This window comes from Oncorhynchus kisutch, linkage group LG24 (genome assembly GCF_002021735.2).
Source record: "Oncorhynchus kisutch isolate 150728-3 linkage group LG24, Okis_V2, whole genome shotgun sequence".
Classification (NCBI taxonomy): domain Eukaryota; kingdom Metazoa; phylum Chordata; class Actinopteri; order Salmoniformes; family Salmonidae; genus Oncorhynchus; species Oncorhynchus kisutch.
In genome coordinates, this window is record NC_034197.2 from 4,075,496 (window position 1) to 4,095,336 (window position 19,841).

The following is a 19,841-nucleotide window of genomic DNA, read 5'->3' on the forward strand; positions in this document are numbered from 1 at the left end:
CATCCACCAGGAGAGCTCCTGTTCTTCTAAATCAACAGAAAAGATCAATCTATTCTCATTCCCACACATTCATTATGTAAAAGGGGGCCTGAGCACTTAAGCAAGTTACTACGAGGTGGCGCTTTAGCCATGTGGCTAATATGAACTAATTCATCAGTGTGTGGTGATTCTCGCTTCTCTTCCTCATCTTCGGTGCTTTCAGCTGCGATAAATCATTGAGCAGCTTGCCTGAGTGGTGGTGCCTCCGGCCCGGGATAAAGAGTGCCTCACTGAAACAACTACCTCTGTGTCTCAACACCAAACGGGCTCTCTAAAGTCAATCTTTCCAGGGTGAGAGGAGGAGAGAGACTCTTGATGCACTAGGCTAAGCTAGGCTACAGTACATCACCTTTCCCCAGTTGGTGCTGGAAAGAGTCCTTTTGTAATAAAACGGGCAACCCCATTTCCTCAGCTTACTGCTTCTTGGGCAGGCAGGGGGTCAGACTGAGTGTGCGTCACAAATGCCACCCTGTTTTCTATAAAGTGCATTACTTTGACCAGAACCCCTATATAGTGCCCTACTTTTGACCAGGGCCCATGGGGGTTTCCATTTGGGACTCAGCTTAAGGATTGTTCTGAAAGCAACAGAGCGGCCTCTGCTCATAGGCCCAGTGAATCGGGAACCAATGAATGAGATGATAGTGAGTCAGAATGGAGGAGATGCTAGTGTGTGGAGCTCAAGGGACTTAGAGGGGAGTGTGGAAGTAAGATAAGCCAGTGCTACGATCAGATTGACTGAATCAATAGGATCTACATTTACTGGAAAATTGCAAACATGGTCAGGCAAGGTGTTTTTCTTTCTCTTTTTTCCGTTCCATTTAACGTTGTCAGTGATGGTGAACTCAGAATATAAGTAACGATTTGCACCCAAACGGTAGCTGAGACATGAGAGCTAGTCTATGAGAGTTTCAAAGCTAACTGGAAAATTACAGCAATGCAACATTTATCCTGAGTGGCGCAGCGGTCTAAGGCACCGCATCGCAGTGCTAGAGGCGTCATCACAGACGCGGGTTCGATCCCGGGCTGTATCGACACCGGCCGTGATCGGGAGTCCCATTGTGTGGCGCCCAATTGACCCAGCGTCGTCCGGGTTAAGGGAGGGTTTGGCCGGGGTAGGCCGTCATTGTAAATAAGAATTTGTTCTTAACTGACTTGCCTAGTTAAATAAATACATTTGAAAAACATAAAGCAGACTCTCTGACATGACCGTCTATGACTTTGCACACAATGTTGTGATTTGACAAATGTACCAAAAATCATGTGCTAACAAGCCAAGAACTCTGTATACTGTAATATATATTGAAAGAGGGTCACTAATGCTTATTGCAATTGATGCATGTGCACTGGTTATTATCCTCCTACTGGGTCAAGTCAACAGAGAAAAGCACACACAGGTTCCTCCCAGGAGTAAATAGGTTAAGCCAGCAGACCAGTCCACTATCCCGTAAACACACTCCTGTCTGACACGCACGCACGCACGTACTTACACACACACACACACACACACACACACACACACACACACACACACACACACACACACACACACACACACACACACACGTCCAGACTGGTCCCTGGTGTGTTTACCGTGTGTTACCATGTATTACACCAGAAGCCATCTGCGTCCCTGAGCACCATATGGGTGACCCCTCGGTGGGGCGCGAGGCTTAGCGCGCTTAGCTACGCCACAGGCTGGGGTAAAAAAACAGCCACGACCACCAGCGCTAACAACACGTTAACACGATAACACAACGCTAACTTGCTAATCCTCGCAGGGTCATGCTGTCAAAGAACCCTCTGGCTTTACTAGGCTATGTCATGGCTGGGAGTTTGCAGCTAATAGCTTAACCCTGAGTAAAAAGTCATGTATCAAGGGTTATAGCTCCATGCATCTTTCCATGATCTTCTCACTACCACTTTTTAGGATTTTAGATTTTTATTAGGATCCCCATTAGCCATTGTCAATGGAGACAGCTAGTCTTCCTGCGATCTGACACATACAAAAATACTTCACAATTTGCATACATTAAAACATTATCATAGACATTACAAGCTAGGTTTCCATCCAATTGGCGACATATTTTCATGTTAATATCTAAAATCAGCACAAAAAAAAATTCATATTTTCCAACAAATTGTTTTGTTGCAGATACACTATATAAACAAAAGTATGTGGACACCTCTTCAAATGAGTGGATTTAACTATTTCAACCACACCCGTAGATGACAGGTGTATAAAATCGAGGACACATTGGTAGTAGAATGGCCTTACTGAAGAGCTCGGTGACTTTCAAGGTGGCACCGTCATAGGATGCCACCTTTCCAACAAATCAGTTCGTCAAATTTCTGCCCTATTAGAGCTGCCCCGGTCATCTGTAAGTGCTGTTATTGTGAATTGTACAACGGTTGGGTCTAATCCTGAATGCTGATTGGTTAAAACCGCATTCCAGCCAGTGTCTATTCCACAAGTTCCCATCTGCTAAATATATGACGTTAAAATGGGTATTTACTCTGTTCCATCTGACTGAGCAATCCACGGTCTCATTAGCCCAGCTGGGCAATTTGTAAACTTGATCTCCACTGTAAAGGGCACGTAGACATTATCTCACACTTATCATTACACTCACATGCATCTCACTCATACTATTTAGTTGTCTTCAACAGCGGAGATTTAAACCTTGCTGTCTGTCTCTATGACATTTGCAACATTGTTACAATATTCAAATTCAATCTCCAGCTGTCTCATAGTAATGAATGTGTCGAGACTCAGGATGAGACCGACAGGCAGGCGGCTTTTCTCAGCCATTCGAAATCATGAATCAGCATCATTTTTATACAAAGAATATACAAAAAAATATCAATAGCAAACTATTAAAATTAAATGTATTTGTATTTGCAGTCTTTCCAGCTTCAGTTTGAAGGGATTGTGTTGGCTAGCTCCTCTGAACAACAGTGTCCTGACAGGAGAGCACATTTTCTATGCCAGCTGAAATCGAGCATTATTAGCTCATTGTTATGGATGTATCCAACTAAATGTCACTAGAAAACAGCTTAAACAAATGCAGCTACTTTTGTTATTCTGTCTGCACTGTTTGACGTGACTAAGTTAGCTGTAGTTGGCTAGCTAGCAACAAGGGATAAGAACATTGCCAGCCAGTATGACAATGGAACATTTAGAACAAACAACTCGGTCGTGTCCATAGATACAGAACAAAAAGACTTAACTGGGTCGCGTCTCTGGCAACCGAACCGATAGAACCAACAACCAGCTGGCTTGGGTAGCAACCCTAGATTTGTGTCGGGACTGTATCTTGTGGAAGGGTGAAATAGTATGAATAAATTCATCAAAATAAAGTTGAATGAAAATATGTAAATCATAATTTTAATGTGTTGGTAACCCCCGTTGTATGAAAGTGATGCCCTCGAAGCCAGTGTTTGGAGGATATATTGGCCAATATATTCTCCTAACACCAGCTTCTCTGGCATTATCACTTAAGTGGAAAAGTCTAGGAGCAACAACTGTTCAGCCGCAAAGTGGTAGGACACACAAGCTCACAGAACAGGACCGCCGAGTGCTGAAGCACGTAGCCCGTAAAAATCATCTGACCTCGGTTGCAACACTCAGTCCCGAGTGCCAAACTGCCTCTGAATGTAACGTCAGATGTCTCAAGTTTTGAGGGAGCGTAAAATTATCATGTTGACTGAAAGAATGTCAACCAGAGATGTTGCCAGACAATTTAATGCTAATTTCTCTACCATAAGCTGACTCCAACATCGTTTTAGAGAATATGGCACTACATCCAAACCAGCCTCGCAACCGGAGACCACGTGTATGGCGTTGTGTGGGCGAGCAGTTTGCTGATGTCAATGTTGTGAACAGAGTGCCCCATGGTGGCGGTGGGGTTATGGTATGGGCAGGCATAAGCTACAGACATAGAACAATTGCATTTTATCGATGGCCATTTGAATGCACAGAGATACCATGATGAGATCCTGACGCCCATTAACGTGCCATTCATCTGCCGCCATCACCTCATGTTTCAGTATGATAATGCATGGCCCCATGTCACAAGGATCTGTACACAATTCCTGGGAGCTGAAAATGTCCCAGTTCTTCCATGGCCTGCATACTCACCAGACATGTCACCAATTGAGCACGTTTGGGATGCTCTGGGCCAACGTGTATGACAAAGTGTACCAGTTCCTGCCAATATCCAGCAATATCCAGTTTCCTCAGACACATGCGGTGCGGCTGGCTTCCGGGTTAATCTGGCGGGTGTTAAGGAGAGCAGTTAGGTGGGTCATGTTCCGGAGGACGCATGACTCCACCTTCGCTTCTCCCATGCCCGTTGGAGTGTTGCAGCGATGAGATCGAAATTGCAGAGAAAAGGAGAGTAAAACACACAAAATATTGGGGCTTTCAGGACAACTTCTACCATGGCAATAATGTTTGTTAAGTTTTTCTCAAATCAAAAGGGGTGTGGTTAAAAAGTGATTGAAGGGCCTCCCGAGTGGCGCAGTGGTCTAAGACACTGCATCGCAGTGCTAGATGTGCCACTAGAGATCCGCAGCCGGCCGCGACCGGGAAACCCACGGGGCAGTGCACAATTGGCACAGCGTTGTCCGGTTTAGGGGAGGGTTTGGCCGGCCGGGATGTCCTTGTTCCATCGCGCTCTAGCGACTCCTGTGGTGGACCGGACGCATGCACGCTAACACGGTCGCCAGGTGTACGGTGTTTCCTCCAACACCTGGCGGAGGAAACGGCTGGCTTCCGGGTTAAGTGGGCACTGTGTCAAGAAGCAGTGCGGCTTGGCTGGATCGTGTCTCGAAAGACCTACAGCTCTCGACCTTAGCCTCTAGCGAGTCCGTACGGGGGTTGCAGCAATGGGACAAGACTGTAACTACCAATTGAATACCATGAAATTGGGGAGAAAAAGGGAGAAAAAAAGAAATAAAATAAATTTGAAAAGTGATTGAAATCAAATGGAACGACACAATTGCCTTTCCTGTAATACAGTTTCCTGTGACAAATCTGTCCGAAATGTGACAACCATCATGATGACACATCCCCATTACCACTGAGTGAGTAATTCGAAATGGGTTTGGAAAAGGTCAAGTGTGAATGCGTACTTTTGCGACATTCTTGACTGAAGTTGTTGAATGAACTCAATTTAAAGTAATCAAGATGTGAAAGCCACAGCCCTTTCTATTCACCATGACTGGGTCATTTAGAAAAAGATGCCTCGTCATTTCTAAACCATACAGGGAGAATAGGCATTCACACACAAACTGAGCCGAGATATCTAAGAAATCAAAGGTAATTGTCGTTTGCTTAGGCTTTATGGTTTCAATTAATGAAGCATATTGGAAACAAAGGGGCCGTCCTCTTTCATAAGATAAAGACTCACAAAATGTTATCTCAGAAATGAAAGTGCATCTCTGGTTTTGTACTTACTGTTTCAAAATATCCACAAAATCAAGTCAAATTGTATTTGTCACATGCGCCGAATACCACAGCTGTAGACCTTACAGTGAAATGCTAACTTACAAGCCCTTAAGCAACAATGCGGTTTTGAGAAAAAAAGTGTTAAGAAAGTATTTACCAAAATACATACATGTAGAATCAATTGCTTTGATCGATACTACGTGTGTAGAATCAATTGTTTTGATCGATACGTGTGTAGAATCAATTGTTTTGATGGGGCGGCACACAATTGGCCCCGCGTCATCTGGGTTTGGCCGGGGTAGGCCGTCATTGTAAATAAGAATTTGTTCTTAACTGACTTGCCTAGTTAAATAAAATCAAAAAATCTGTTGACATTTTCCACGTCCTGATTGGCACCCTATTCCCTATGTAGTGCTTAGGGCTCTGGTCAAAAGTAGTGCACTATATATTTTTTTTAATGTTTCAGTTCACCTTTATTTAACCAGGTAGGCCAGTTGATAACAAGTTCTCATTTACAGCTGCAACCTGGCCAAGATAAAGCAAAGCAGTGAAACAAAAACAGCAACACAGAGTTACACATAAACAAACATACAGTCGATAACACAAAATAAAAATTGAAAAATCTATATACAGTGTGTGCAAATGTAGAAGAGTAGGGAGGTAGGCAATAAATAGGCCATAGAGGCGAAAATAATTACAATTTAGTATTAATGCTGGAGTGATAGATGTGCAGATGATGATGTGCAAGTAGAGATACTGGGGTGAAAAAGAGCAAGAGGGAAAGTAATAATATGGGGATGAGGTAGTTGGGTGTGCTATTTACAGATTGGCTGTGTACAGGTACAGTGGTCAGTAATCTGCTCAGACAGCTGAGGCTTAAAACTAGTGAGGGAGATATAAGACTCCAGCTTTTGCAGTTCGTTCCAGTCATTGGCAGCAGAGAACTGGAAGGAAAGGCTGCCAAAGGAAGTGTTGGCTTTGGGGATGACCAGTGCAATATACCCGCTGGAGCGCGTGCTACGGACGCGTGTTGCTATGGTGACCAGTGAGCTGAGATAAGGCGGGGCTTTACCTAGCAAAGATGAAATAGGGTGCCATTTGGGACCAACTCCATTGTTTGACTGCTCATTATTTAGAGAGTAGTGCGTCCCTACCACAACAAACCAATGAGACACACACAAATTGGTTTTAAAAAAAGGCCACAAAGCAGCCCTGTTGTCACTGATAACACTTCTCTCCCTCTCATTTTGAGATGATCTTTGTAATTCAGTGCTATTAAAGCTCCATTATTATTATTAACATAAAACTACGACTGTAGTGTACCTTGAACATCTGCTTGACTTTCTGGCGGGGTAGGTTGACGTTGAGTTTGTGGAGGAGCTGCAGGACCTCGCTGATGCTCAGGCTGCCATCGCCGTTCTTATCCGCCTCCGCAAATGTCTGCTTCAGCCACGTACCAATCAAGCAGGTGTTGAGGATGGATAACACACATGTAAGCACAAACACAGACACGGGTACTTGCCTGTTTAAACGCAGTCTTGGTGTTCTATTCACTATCCACAGGTGTTCACATCGACTGATTGATTTATTGATTGATTAATCAATGAATCAAGTATCATCTGCAACAAATAGTTGACAGCTAGGGTGGTTCAGAATATTTAGAGACGGTAGCCCTAAGCTGAATTGCGGTTCAGAGCCCAAATCGTTCTGAAACAAGCAAAACCTTTTGATCTCTCACACAGCTCTCACTCTCTGCAGCCGAGTCTAATTTTAGCGCAAACCGTCTGTGTGCGTCTCTGATCGAGACGATGTGATAGGTGCCTCCGGCAGCCTTCACCTGCCCTTCTTTTATCAGCACATCAGCCTTGCTGACATGCCAGCACGGAAGACTGTGTGTGTGTCTGTATGTTTGTGGGGAGAGAGAAGGAACTTTAGTGTGTGTGTCAGTATGTGTGTGGGGAGAGAGAAGGAACTTCAGTGTGTGTGTCAGTATGTGTGTGGGGAGAGAGAAGGAACTTCAGTGTGTGTGTGTCAGTCTGCGTGTGAGGAGAGAGAAGGAACTTCAGTGTGTGTGTCAGTCTGCGTGTGGGGAGAGAGAAGGAACTTCAGTGTGCGTGTCAGTCTGCGTGTGGGGAGAGAGAAGGAACTTTAGTGTGTGTGTCAGTCTGCGTTATTACTTATCCACACTCAGAATCATCTTAACCAAGTATTGAAAAGTCCTCACCAAAAATGGTATTTCAATTATTCTCCTGACCTGCACTGACTGAACAGAAATGTCATTGACCTGTGGGTCCTATTTATTAGGCAACGGAAGAAAACTAGCTAAACCTGTCCAATTACAAATGCTAATGCAAAACATTTTGCTTGTGTGCACTAATGAATGAGACCCGGCTGTCCAGTTACTCAACCCATTCCCAGAGACAGCCTAACATGCCCATTGCCCCGGTAAGGATATTGATCACGGGTGCGTTGCCTCTTGGCCAGGCTGTCCTCGTCGCTGATGCCCGCCACCAGGTACTTGAGGCCGGTGATCCAGGTACGCGCCTCCTCGCCTGTGCTGGACACTAGATCCAGGGACTCCAAGCGCTCGCCATAATACAGGCTGAAACAGCAGTTGGGGTCGAAGCTGCCCTCAGAGTAGCGCTGGAAGATCTCAGATTGCTTACCCTCGCACACCTCTCGGATGGAGTCGATGGAGACTGGATAGAGCGAGGGCGAGAGAGGGAGGGAGAGAAAAGGGGAGAGAGATAGGAAATAAAGGTTAGTTCACCATCACTCTGAAACAGTCGGGTGAAACAATGAAAAGCTGACTGTTGAATTTGGGACCTTATATGACCCTTTTCACACCATCATGCCAACCCGAACCATACTGTTTTGGCTTAGTTATTTCCCTTTCAAAAATGGTCCTTTTCAGCACCTAAAAAAATGCATAACCAGGTCCATTTCATTTAGCTCAGTAGAGTGAAAAATCCACATGTTAAAAGAGGAACTATTCAAGGGAAACCTGAGGCACTTCCAATGTAGACCATTAAAACGTAATAAAGAATCAGGAAAAGTCACTCGATGAAGCAAATCCATTTATAACCCTCATATTCATTTTGAGTTTATTCCATTGGGCGGGATGGGATTTATTTCCCCCCCGTCTGACGTATAACGAGGCTGAAACGGCAGCCGCGGCTAAATTGCTGAGGTACAGGGAGGGATGGAAACTTAACTTCGAAGTCTGAATTACGAAGCCTATGCAATATGATACAGAAGAAATACACAGAAAAAAACTCTACCGGGCACAGAATTAGCATGCTGTGCCCGGAGAGCTACGTTATTAAGATGAAACACTAATGGCATGATAATTATATTTTACAGGAAGAAATTGCCTTGAGATGTTCAATCACATTTAGCATATTTTTTCCCAAACGGATTTTATAATGGTATCTATAGTTGAAGTCGGAAGTTTTTCACAATTCCTGACATTTAATCCTAGTAAAAATCCCCTTTCTTAGGTCAGTTAGGATCACCACTTCATTTTAAGAATGTGAAATGTCAGAATAATAGTAGAGAGAATGATTTATTTCAGCTTTTATTTCTTTCATCACATTCCCAGTGGGTCAGAAGTTCACATGCACTCAATTAGTATTTGGTAGCATTGCCTTTAAATTGTTTAACTTGGGTCAAACGTTTTTGCCCGCACATGTTTTTTCAGTTCTGCCCACAAATTTTCTATAGGATTGAAGTCAGGGCTTATGATGGCCACTCCAAGACATTTGTGGAGTGGTTGAAAAACGAGTTTTAATGACTCTAACCTAAGCGTATGTAAATTTCCGAATTCAACTGTATGTGGTGGCCATTTTGAGTTTACCTCAAGCCCACTCAATGTTCTGAGACAGAAAAGGTGAGAAGTGTATGCTATCATGTTGGCCTGTTTTCAGGGAGATTGACTCAGTAACCTTTTGGGATGATCACCTAATTTGGGAGCTAATAAAATATATTCTGGATGGTTTTGAGGTTGAGCTCTCTCTATGTCATTATTTGATATACCAGCCCCTTGGGTCGTGGAGCTGTTGAACATGCATAATTCCCATGAAAATAATAACTTGATAACCTAGAGGCCATCCAACCTGAGCAAAACAATCTATTCCCATACAGTTAGTTCAAAAGCCTTTGTGCCTTTGATTAATGCTTGGAGGAGGTCCATCCAATACGCTTTGATGGTTTATGTGTTTATCTGGATCCCCATTAGCTTTTGCAGCTATTCATCCTGGAGTCCACAAAAAAAACACAAAACCTAACAAGGACAATCACACAAATTTAAAAGAACTATATACAAAACAATACAACAACAAATAATACAAAATATGTGTGTGTCCCGTCACAGTCCCTGCTATTCCATGAGATGATGTTTAATCCATTTTTAAAGGTAATTTTGCTTGAGTACTTGGAGATGGAAGGGAGTGAGCTTCTTCAATAACAATGTATGATCAATAACATCAAGGGCTGCACTGAAATCTAACAATACAGCCCCAACTATAATCTTTTATCAATTGATTTTAACAAATCATCTGTCATCTGAGGCAGTGCAGTACAAGTTGAGTGCCCTTCTCTATATGCATGTTGAAAGTCCGTAGTTAACTTGTTCTCAGAAAAATAGTATTGTATTTGGTCAATTCTCTCCATCAGTTTACTAAGAGCAGGCAGCAAACGGATTGGGCGGCTGTTAGAGCCAGCAAAGGGTGTTTTAGGATTTTTAGGGTGTGAAATTACTTTGGCTTCCTTCCATGCCTGTGGACACCCACACTCCTTTAGGCTTTGGTTAAATATGTAGGGGGGGGGGGGGGGGGGCATGTTTATATAAATGAAACTCACCAACAAAAACAATAAACCGCAAACGAGACGTAACGACTGGAGTGCTCACAGGCACTACACAAAAACAAGATCCCACAAACTGAAGGTGGGGAAAAGGCTGTCTAAGTATGATCCCCAATCAGAGACAACGATAGACAGCTGCCTCTGATTGGGAACTATACCCGGCCAACAAAGAAATAGAAAAACTAGAATGCCCACCCAAATCACACCCCGAACTAACCAAATAGAGAAATAAAAAGGCTCTCTAAGGTCAGGGCGTGACATCAAGGTTGTCTATACCTGGTGGCTTATCATTCTTATCATTTATTGATTAAAAGTTTTTCAACCTCTCCCACACTAACTTGACCAAATTCAAAACAGCAATCCTTCTCTTTCGTTATACAAATATATGATGATTCACTCACTGTTTAATGTCGTCATTTCACTTCCTAGTTTTTCCACTACTAGTGAAATAGTCATAAATTGGCAATATCGGAAGGTTTTGTTATAAATGACCTATCATCTTCAATAAACGATGGAGATGAATTAGGTTTTCTGCCCATTAAATAATTTAAGGTACTCAAAGTATTTTCCCACTGTGTTTTATGTCATTTATCTTGGTTTGATAATATAGTTTCAAAACATTTCTCAATTTACAGTACGCCAACCAATCAGCTGAGCAGCCTGACTTGTTTGTCACCTCTTTTGCATAATTTCTTTGAACCATACAATTTTTTCATTCATCATCAATCCAAAAGGGCTTTAACACTTCTCACAGTTAATTTCTTAACAAATACTTCCTGTTGGCATTCTCTCAACCAGCTTCATGAGGTAGTCACCTGGAATGCATCTCCATCCATGTGCCATGTTAAAAGTTAATTTGTGGAATTTCTTTCTTTCTTAATGTGTTTGAGCCAATCAGTTGTGTTGTGACAAGGTAGGGGTGGTATACAGAGGATAGCCATATTTGGTAAAATACCAAGTTCATATCATGGCAAGAACAGCTAAAATAAGCAATGAGAAATGACAGTACATCATTACTTGAAGACATGAAGGTCAGTCAATCTGGAACATTTCAAGAACTTTGAAAGTTTTTTCAGGTGCAGTTGCAAACATAATCAAGCGCTATGATGAAACTGGCTCTCATGAGGACCGCCACAGGAAAGAAAGACCCAGAGTTACCTCTTCTGCAGAGGATCATTAGTTCATTAGTTACCAGCCTCAGAAATGGCAGCCCAAATAAATGCTTCACTTCACAGAGTTCAAGTAAGAGACACATCTCAACATGTGTGAATCTGGCCTTCATGGTCAAATTGCTGCAAAGAAACCACTGCTAAAGGACACTAACAAGAAAAAGAGACTTGACTGGGCCAAGAAACACGAGCAATGGACATTAGACCGGTGGAAATCTGTCTTTTGGTCTGATGTGTCCAAATTTGAGATTTTTGGTTCCAACCGCTGTGTCCTTTTGAGATGCAGAGTAGGTGAACGGATGCTCTCCGCATGTGTGTTTCCCAATGTGAAGCATGAAGGAGGTGTGATGGTGTAGGGGTGCTTTGCTGGTGGTACTGTCTGTGATTTATTTAGAATTCAAGGCGCACTTAACAGCATGGCTACCACAGCATTCTGCAGTGATACACCATCCCATCTGGTTTGCGCTTATTGGGGCTATAATTTGTTTTTCAACAGGACAATGACCCAACACACCTCCAGGCTGTGTAAGGGCTATTTGACGTAGAAGGAGAGTGATGGAATGCTGGATCAATCCCCCAATCTCAACCCAATTGAGATGGTTTGGAATGAGTTGGACCACAGAGTTAAGGAAAAGCAGCCAACAAGTGCTCAGCATATGTGGGAACTCCTTCAAGTCTGTTGGAAAAGCATTCCAGGTGAAGTTGGTTGAGAGAATGCCATGAGTGTACAAAGCTGTCAAGGCAAAGGGTGGAACCTAAAATATAAAATATTTTTTCATTTGTTTAACACTTTTGTGGTTACTACATGATTCCATGTGTGTTATATCATAGTTTTGACGCCTTCACTATTATTCTACAATGTAGAAAATAGTAAAAATAAAGGAAAACCCTGGAATGAATATGTGTGTCCAAACTATTGACTGGTACTGTATATCGTAACACTTCCATCATAAGCACTTCTGTCTTTTCTGTAGATGTTATATCCTTGTATTGCTACTGCTGTATCAAAGGAATTATCTAAGAAAGTTTCTCGATGAAACTCACTTAGATAATGGTAATTGATGAATCTATTAATATACTAATACAATTATGCTTGTGGATGCATTTCTGTTAAAAAACACAGAGCATCATTATAGTAGAGGAGTGATCTATACAATCTAAAAAACCTACAGTACTCCACATTTTTAAATAGAAAAATAAATACAGAAATATTCTATACACATGCATGCACACAGGTACAGTATGCATCTCAGGTCACACAGAAGCCTCCCAGTTGAATGGAAACCTGAAACCAATTTGACTGGAGATTGTCAACACACACAAGACAACATGTCAAAGGTGAAGCCGGCACGCTGAATAACAACAGCGCAACATGGTGCTTGTGTGCTCCCGGGTGGAGAGGGGGGAAAAAAAGCACGAAGGGATCCCTGAATAAGGCCTGTTCATAAATAATGCAGAGGTGTACAGTTATCTGGGGCCGGGAATGTGATCGTGGCCCTCTCAAGAACCGTCTTTCAAAAAAAAAATATATATATATGCTGCTGTAGGGTCAGTGTGCTGTCATGTGGCCTGCTGTCTTTTAGTTTAGTGTTGACATGATTGTTGTTGCTGCATGAAAACAACAACAACCTCTACCTTTCTCACCCAGCTTGTCTCGACTCCCCACCACTAAAACTGCCCCGGCAAGGCAGGGTCGTGTGCATCACAATAGACTTGTCCAATAAGAGATGCTGATTTTGCTTTCCGTCGCATAGCCTGAGACTGTGTTCATTAGGGTATCTCCCAATCCGATCCCATGTGACAAAATGGAAGATTCCGGGGTTCTTTTTCTAATTTCCTTTCCTGCTCCATTCGTTTCTCTGGAGGTCCCTGCGTTCTGCCTTTCCTGGCTCAATGTGTTGAATCAAGCGATGCTGGTCTGGAAGATTAAAGCCAATGAATAATTGAGGCTACTTAAGAAGCTTATTAACTCCCATGGCGGTGGTGGAGCTGGGCTGGAGGCTACGAAGCGAGCGGCAGGAAACTGAGCCTGGTGCCTCCTGTGAGACGGGGCCATTTTGTTTCTACACAAACAATTTTGAGGTGAATCTTCAATGATTCCTGTTTGAGACTACGGTAATAAGCTTAGTGGGAGAGATGGAAGTGCTGATTGTTGATGTAAGACAGACTAAAGGGACATTCACGCAAACATCTTATATGTACTAATATGCACTATGAAACTAATCGTGGAGCTAGTCTAGATTCAATCAGTTCTGCCTTAACCCGCGATAACCGACAACCGCACATCAGTTTCATCATTTTTATTTAGGCGATGTCAGAGGTGTGTCAGAGTTGTAACTGCATTGGAGCTTCCGGCGTTATACCTATCAACGACATTTCCATTGGATGTGCCGAGTCGCATTAGTAATAATCCCATGCAGCCCTGTTACATTAGGCCAATATAAATCCGTATTATGTTTTTATTGATTTTGAACGCGAGTGTCATTATGTTTATATAGCCTTTCTCATTCGGAACTTCTAAAGCGAGTGGGATGGGTGTGGCTTCGTGATAATGGCCACACAAGCAGCCACTCACCGATTTGACAGCTCTAACGCAGTTACACCTCCGGCTTAACGCTTGATCTGATTGGATCTGGGCCTTAACTCCTGTTACATCCAGGTTAATACAGAAGTAGGGAATCAAAACGTGACACACTGGATGAGGGCCAGTCTTGATCTGATTGGATCTGGGCCTTAACTCCTGTTACATCCAGGTTAATACAGAAGTAGGGAATCAAAACGTGACACACTGGATGAGGGCCAGTCACTCAGTCGTAAAGTTAAAGAGACTCACTCTTGGCTTTGTAATTCGACTATTAAACAGACTGTGTGGCTACAAAGACTTAACTCCTGTTAATTCCATGTCTAAGCAGGTCAGCCAATCATTCAGTCATGAAGTAAAATAGTAAAACTACTCACTCTTGGCCTTCTCGTTCTTGCGAGAAGGCCGCCAGCGGATGCAGGACTTGTGTTGGTCCAGGTAGAAGTAGCGCACCAGTCCCTTGGAGCCGCCACGCAGCTTCACCATCTGGGTCCCTGTCTGCATGGAGCTCATGCATTTCTCCACTGGAGAGGGAAACACAGAAAGCGTGAAGTTAGTGTGAGTGTAAGAGTGAGAGAGTGTTTGTATTCAAGTGATTATGTCTGGGATAATGAGGGAGGCTGTGTGTATTGCATTGGAGTGAGAGTAGGTGTTGTTGTCAAGCACCAATTCATTCATTCATTTCAGTCTGGAGCTCAAGGCAGATAAACATTTATTTACCATTTACTCACACAAGGTCGCGCTCACACATACTGCATTGGATATGGCTTTCACAGCCGCCTGTGTTTTACTTAGAGGGAGAGGGAGAGAGAGAGAGTGTGAGAGGAGAGGGGGTAGAGAGTGAGAGGGGGAGAGAGTGAGAGAGAGGAAAGGGGGTAGAGAGTGAGAGGGGGAGAGAGTGAGAGGGGAATAAGGGGGAGAGATGGGTGGAGAGAGAGACAAAGAGTGGGGAGAGTGTAGAGGGAGAGCAAAATGGGGGAGAAAGGGGGGAGAGGGAGAGGAGGAAAGGAAGGGAGAGAGGAAGGGAGAGGGAGAGAAGGGGACATGGAGAGAGGGAGGGGGCAAGAGAGAGGGGTAGGGAGAGAGAGAGAGAGGGGTAGGGAGAGAGAGAGAGAGAGTGGGAGAGAGAGAGAGGGAGGGAGCAAGAGAGAGGGGTAGGGAGAGAGAGAGGGAGGGGGCAAGAGAGAGGGGTAGGGAGAGAGAGAGAGAGGGGTAGGGAGAGAGAGAGAGGGGTAGGGAGAGAGAGAGAGAGAGTGGGAGGCAGAGAGAGGGAGGGAAGGGAAGATAAAGGGGGAGAAGGCAGAGCCAAGCAATTTCCTTTTTTTTTTTTTATCCCCTGAACCAGACACCTATTTTACACCATGTTAGTGTGGAAGAAGAAAAATGGTTAGCTATTGTTAGCTACCCGAATCCATTTGGTTTGTACAGAAGAGATTATTAAACATTGGTGCTGAGACGAGACCACTTCTCGCACAGCACCAAACATACCTCAAGAGGAAAATGGGTAAAACAGAGCGGAACCAAAATATCGCTACCACATTTAGGGCATGATTTCGGTCATTCAGGTCATTATTTTGGTTTCAGTTTGACAGCTCTTCCACAGATAGCCCAGGTAATGGCATCCCTATTAAGCTTGTGCAGTGCCACTGTTTAGCCCTTGCAACGAATTGCAAAAATCGCTGAAGTTGGAGACTTATCTCCCTCACCAACTTCAAACATCTGCTATCTGAGCAGCTAACCAATCGCTGCAGCTGTACATAGTCTATCGGTAAATAGCCCACACATTTTTACCTACCTCATCCCCATACTGTTTTTATTTATTTACTTTTCTGCTCTTTTGCACACCAATATCTCTACCTGTACATGACCATCTGATCATTTATCACTCCAGTGTTAATCTGCAAAATTGTAATTATTCACCTACCTCCTCATGCCTTTTGCACACAATGTATATAGACTCCCCTTTTTTTTCTACTGTGTTATTGACTTGTTAATTGTTTACTCCATGTGTAACTCTGTGTTGTCTGTTCACACTGCTATGCTTTATCTTGGCCAGGTCGCAGTTGCAAATGAGAACTTGTTCTCAACTAGCCTACCTGGTTAAATAAAGGTGTTCTCAACTAGCCTACCTGGTTAAATAAAGGTGTTCTCAACTAGCCTACCTGGTTAAATAAAGGTGTTCTCAACTAGCCTACCTGGCTAAATAAAGGTGTTCTCAACTAGCCTACCTGGCTAAATAAAGGTGTTCTCAACTAGCCTACCTGGCTAAATAAAGGTGTTCTCAACTAGCCTACCTGGCTAAATAAAGGTGTTCTCAACTAGCCTACCTGGTTAAATAAAGGTGTTCTCAACTAGCCTACCTGGCTAAATAAAGGTGTTCTCAACTAGCCTACCTGGCTAAATAAAGGTGAAATAAAATAAATAAAATAAATAAAAAAAATACACAACCCTGGGCTAAGGCTGAAGTCTCCAATGCCAGATTCTCAACTGTCAGGTGTCAATAACATCCTATGAATGAATCATGTTTGACTAATATATAATACCATTATGATTATTATCATAAACATCTCCTTAAACATTATGTGTGGTGCATAAGTAGTACCACCCTTAGCGGAGATACCAACAACCGGATGCATTCAGGAATACAGTCATCTTTGACCTAGGTTCCGGTGGGAACTACGCTCAGGGCATTTCTTTTACGCCTGCTATGTTAGGATAAAGTAGTACAGACATCCCAGTGATAGATAGATTGCCATTGTTTTGGCTTCCCTGGGCTTTCATTGGTCAATAGTGAGAATTAGCCCAGAGGCCCTGGTTAATTCCATGCAGTCCCGAACCCCAAACGGCCTGTGTCAATTTCCTCCAGGCCAGTGATTCCCAAACGTTTTATAGTCCCCTACCCCTTCAAACATTCAACCTCTAGCTCCGTACCCCTTCAAACATTCAACCTCCAGCTGTACCCCATAGTCCCATACCTCTTCAAACATTCAACCTCCAGCTGTACAGCCTAGGCCCATACCCCTTCAAACATTCAACCTCCAGCTGCGTACCCCTCTAGCACCGGGGTCAGCACACTCTCAAATGCTGTTTTTTGCAATCATTGTAATAAATGTATGATACAGTGCCTTGCGAAAGTATTCGGCCCCCTTGCGACCTTTTGCCACATTTCAGGCTTCAAACATAAAGATATAAAACTGTATTTTTTTGTGAAGAATCAACAACAAGTGGGACACAATCATGAAGTGGAACGACATTTATTGGATATTTCAAACTTTTTTAACAAATCAAAAACGGAAAAATTGGGCGTGCAAAATTATTCAGCCCCTTTACTTTCAGTGCAGCAAACTCTCTCCAGAAGTTCAGTGAGGATCCCTGAATGATCCAATGTTGACCTAAATGACTAATGATGATAAATACAATCCGCCTGTGTGTAATCAAGTCTCCGTATAAATGCACCTGCACTGTGATAGTCTCAGAGGTCCGTTAAAAGCGCAGAGAGCATCATGAAGAACAAGGAACACACCAGGCAGGTCCGAGATACTATTGTGAAGAAGGTTAAAGCCGGATTTGGATACAAAAAGATTTCTCAAGCTTTAAACATCAAAAGGAGCACTGTGTAAGCGATAATATTGAAATGGAAGGAGTATCAGACCACTGCAAATCTACCAAGACCTGGCCGTCCCTCTAAACTTTCAGCTCATACAAGGAGAAGACTGATCAGAGATGCAGCCAAGAGGCCCATGATCACTCTGGATGAACTGCAGAGATCTACAGCTGAGGTGGGAGACTCTGTCCATAGGACAACAATCAGTCGTATATTGCACAAATCTGGCCTTTATGGAAGAGTGGCAAGAAGAAAGCCATTTCTTAAAGATATCCATAAAAAGTGTTGTTTAAAGTTTGCCACAAGCCACCTGGGAGACACACCAAACATGTGAAAGAAGGTGCTCTGGTCAGATGAAACCAAAATTGAACTTTTTGGCAACAATGCAAAACGTTATGTTTGGCGTAAAAGCAACACAGCTCATCACAATGAACACACCATCCCCACTGTCAAACATGGTGGTGGCAGCATCATGGTTTGGGCCTGCTTTTCTTCAGCAGGGACAGGGAAGATGGTTAAAATTGATGGGAAGATGGATGGAGCCAAATACAGGACCATTCTGGAAGAAAACCTGATGGAGTCTGCAAAAGACCTCAGACTGGGACAGAGATTTGTCTTCCAACAAGACAATGATCCAAAACATAAAGCAAAATCTACAATGGAATGGTTCACAAATAAATATATCCAGGTGTTAGAATGGCCAAGTCAAAGTCCAGACCTGAATCCAATCGAGAATCTGTGGAAAGAACTGAAAACTGCTGTTCACAAATGCTCTCCATCCAACCTCACTGAGCTCGAGCTGTTTTGCAAGGAGGAATGGGAAAAAATGTCAGTCTCTCGATGTGCAAAACTGATAGAGACATACCCCAAGCGACTTACAGCTGTAATCGCAGCAAAAGGTGGCGCTACAAAGTATTAACTTAAGGGGGCTGAATAATTTTGCACGCCCAAATTTTCAGTTCTTGATTTGTTAAAAAAGTTTGAAATATCCAATAAATGTCGTTCCACTTCATGATTGTGTCCCACTTGTTGTTGATTCTTCACAAAAAAATACAGTTTTATAACGTTATGTTTGAAGCCTGAAATGTGGCAAAAGGTCGCAAAGTTCAAGGGGGCCGAATACTTTCGCAAGGCACTGTACTACAGCTACTGCTACAGCTACTGCTACAGCTACTGCTACAGCTACTGCTACAGCTACTGCTACTGCTACAGCTACTGCTACAGCTACTGCTACAGCTACAGCTACTGCTACAGCTACTACTACAGCTACTGCTACAGCTACTGCTACTGCTACTGCTACAGCTATGACGATGCTAATAATATAGGCTACAGTATGTGGCACTATAATGTTAGCCTCACATGCCAGCAATAGGCTGAACGAGAGAATAGACTACTAGAAATATGCCCAATTACTTCTCTACTGCCGTAGGCGGGGGAAATTGGGGTCAATAGATTGGACTGTAAAGTAGACTTGGGCGATATACCGTTTGTACAGTATACCGGGGTATTACGAAATACCGATGGTATGAATTTCAATACTTAAAAAAAAATATATATACATGTATTTGTCATTTTTGGGTTGGGGGCACCTCCGCCTCGAAGACGCTGCGTGCCATGCCCTTTCTTATAAGTATAAGTTAAGTATAACTATAAGAAATCAAAGATGTCAAATAAATGATATCCTGGTCATGGCTCCAGCTATGCATTTGGTTTGATAACTTCCTAGCTAAGTGGCAAGATGTCAAGATCAAGCTTCTTGGTTAGAGCAGAGACATTCAATCCCCCCCTAGATCAACATCACTGTTGCCTAAATTGTTTTGTGCATTTATTTATCATTTTTGAAATAGCACTCCTTGTGTGCACTTCTGGTAATAGTGTATACCCCGGTATGGTACAACAAACGGTATGACGGTGTGAAAATCTGGATACCACCCAACCCTACTGTAAAGTGTTTTGAGATATCATATGACAACATTGAGAAGCATTTCTATCTGGCACAAAATTCCACATCACAATAAATGTACTTAATTATCACAATATTGATACATTGAACAATGTGTTTATATTATGACATTAATTGTACTGTTTTATATTACCCTTAATAACCTGGTATAACCCAGCCAGTTGGACAATTCA

The 19,841-nt window shown here is 43.0% G+C and overlaps 1 protein-coding gene across 7 annotated transcripts in view; it reads right to left on the minus strand.

Annotated features, from left to right (window-relative positions):
- plch2a (phospholipase C, eta 2a) overlaps window positions 1–19,841 on the minus strand; it is a 194,846-nt gene that overhangs the window by 58,894 nt on the left and 116,111 nt on the right. For all 7 annotated transcript variants that reach the window (XM_031803787.1, XM_031803782.1, XM_031803783.1 and 4 more), the window contains 3 exons: window positions 14,479–14,625; window positions 7,944–8,187; window positions 6,812–6,941 (listed from right to left, as the gene is read on the minus strand). In XM_031803787.1, the coding sequence (XP_031659647.1) occupies window positions 6,812–6,941; window positions 7,944–8,187; window positions 14,479–14,625 (521 nt within the window). The remainder of the gene's footprint in view (window positions 1–6,811; window positions 6,942–7,943; window positions 8,188–14,478; window positions 14,626–19,841) is intronic.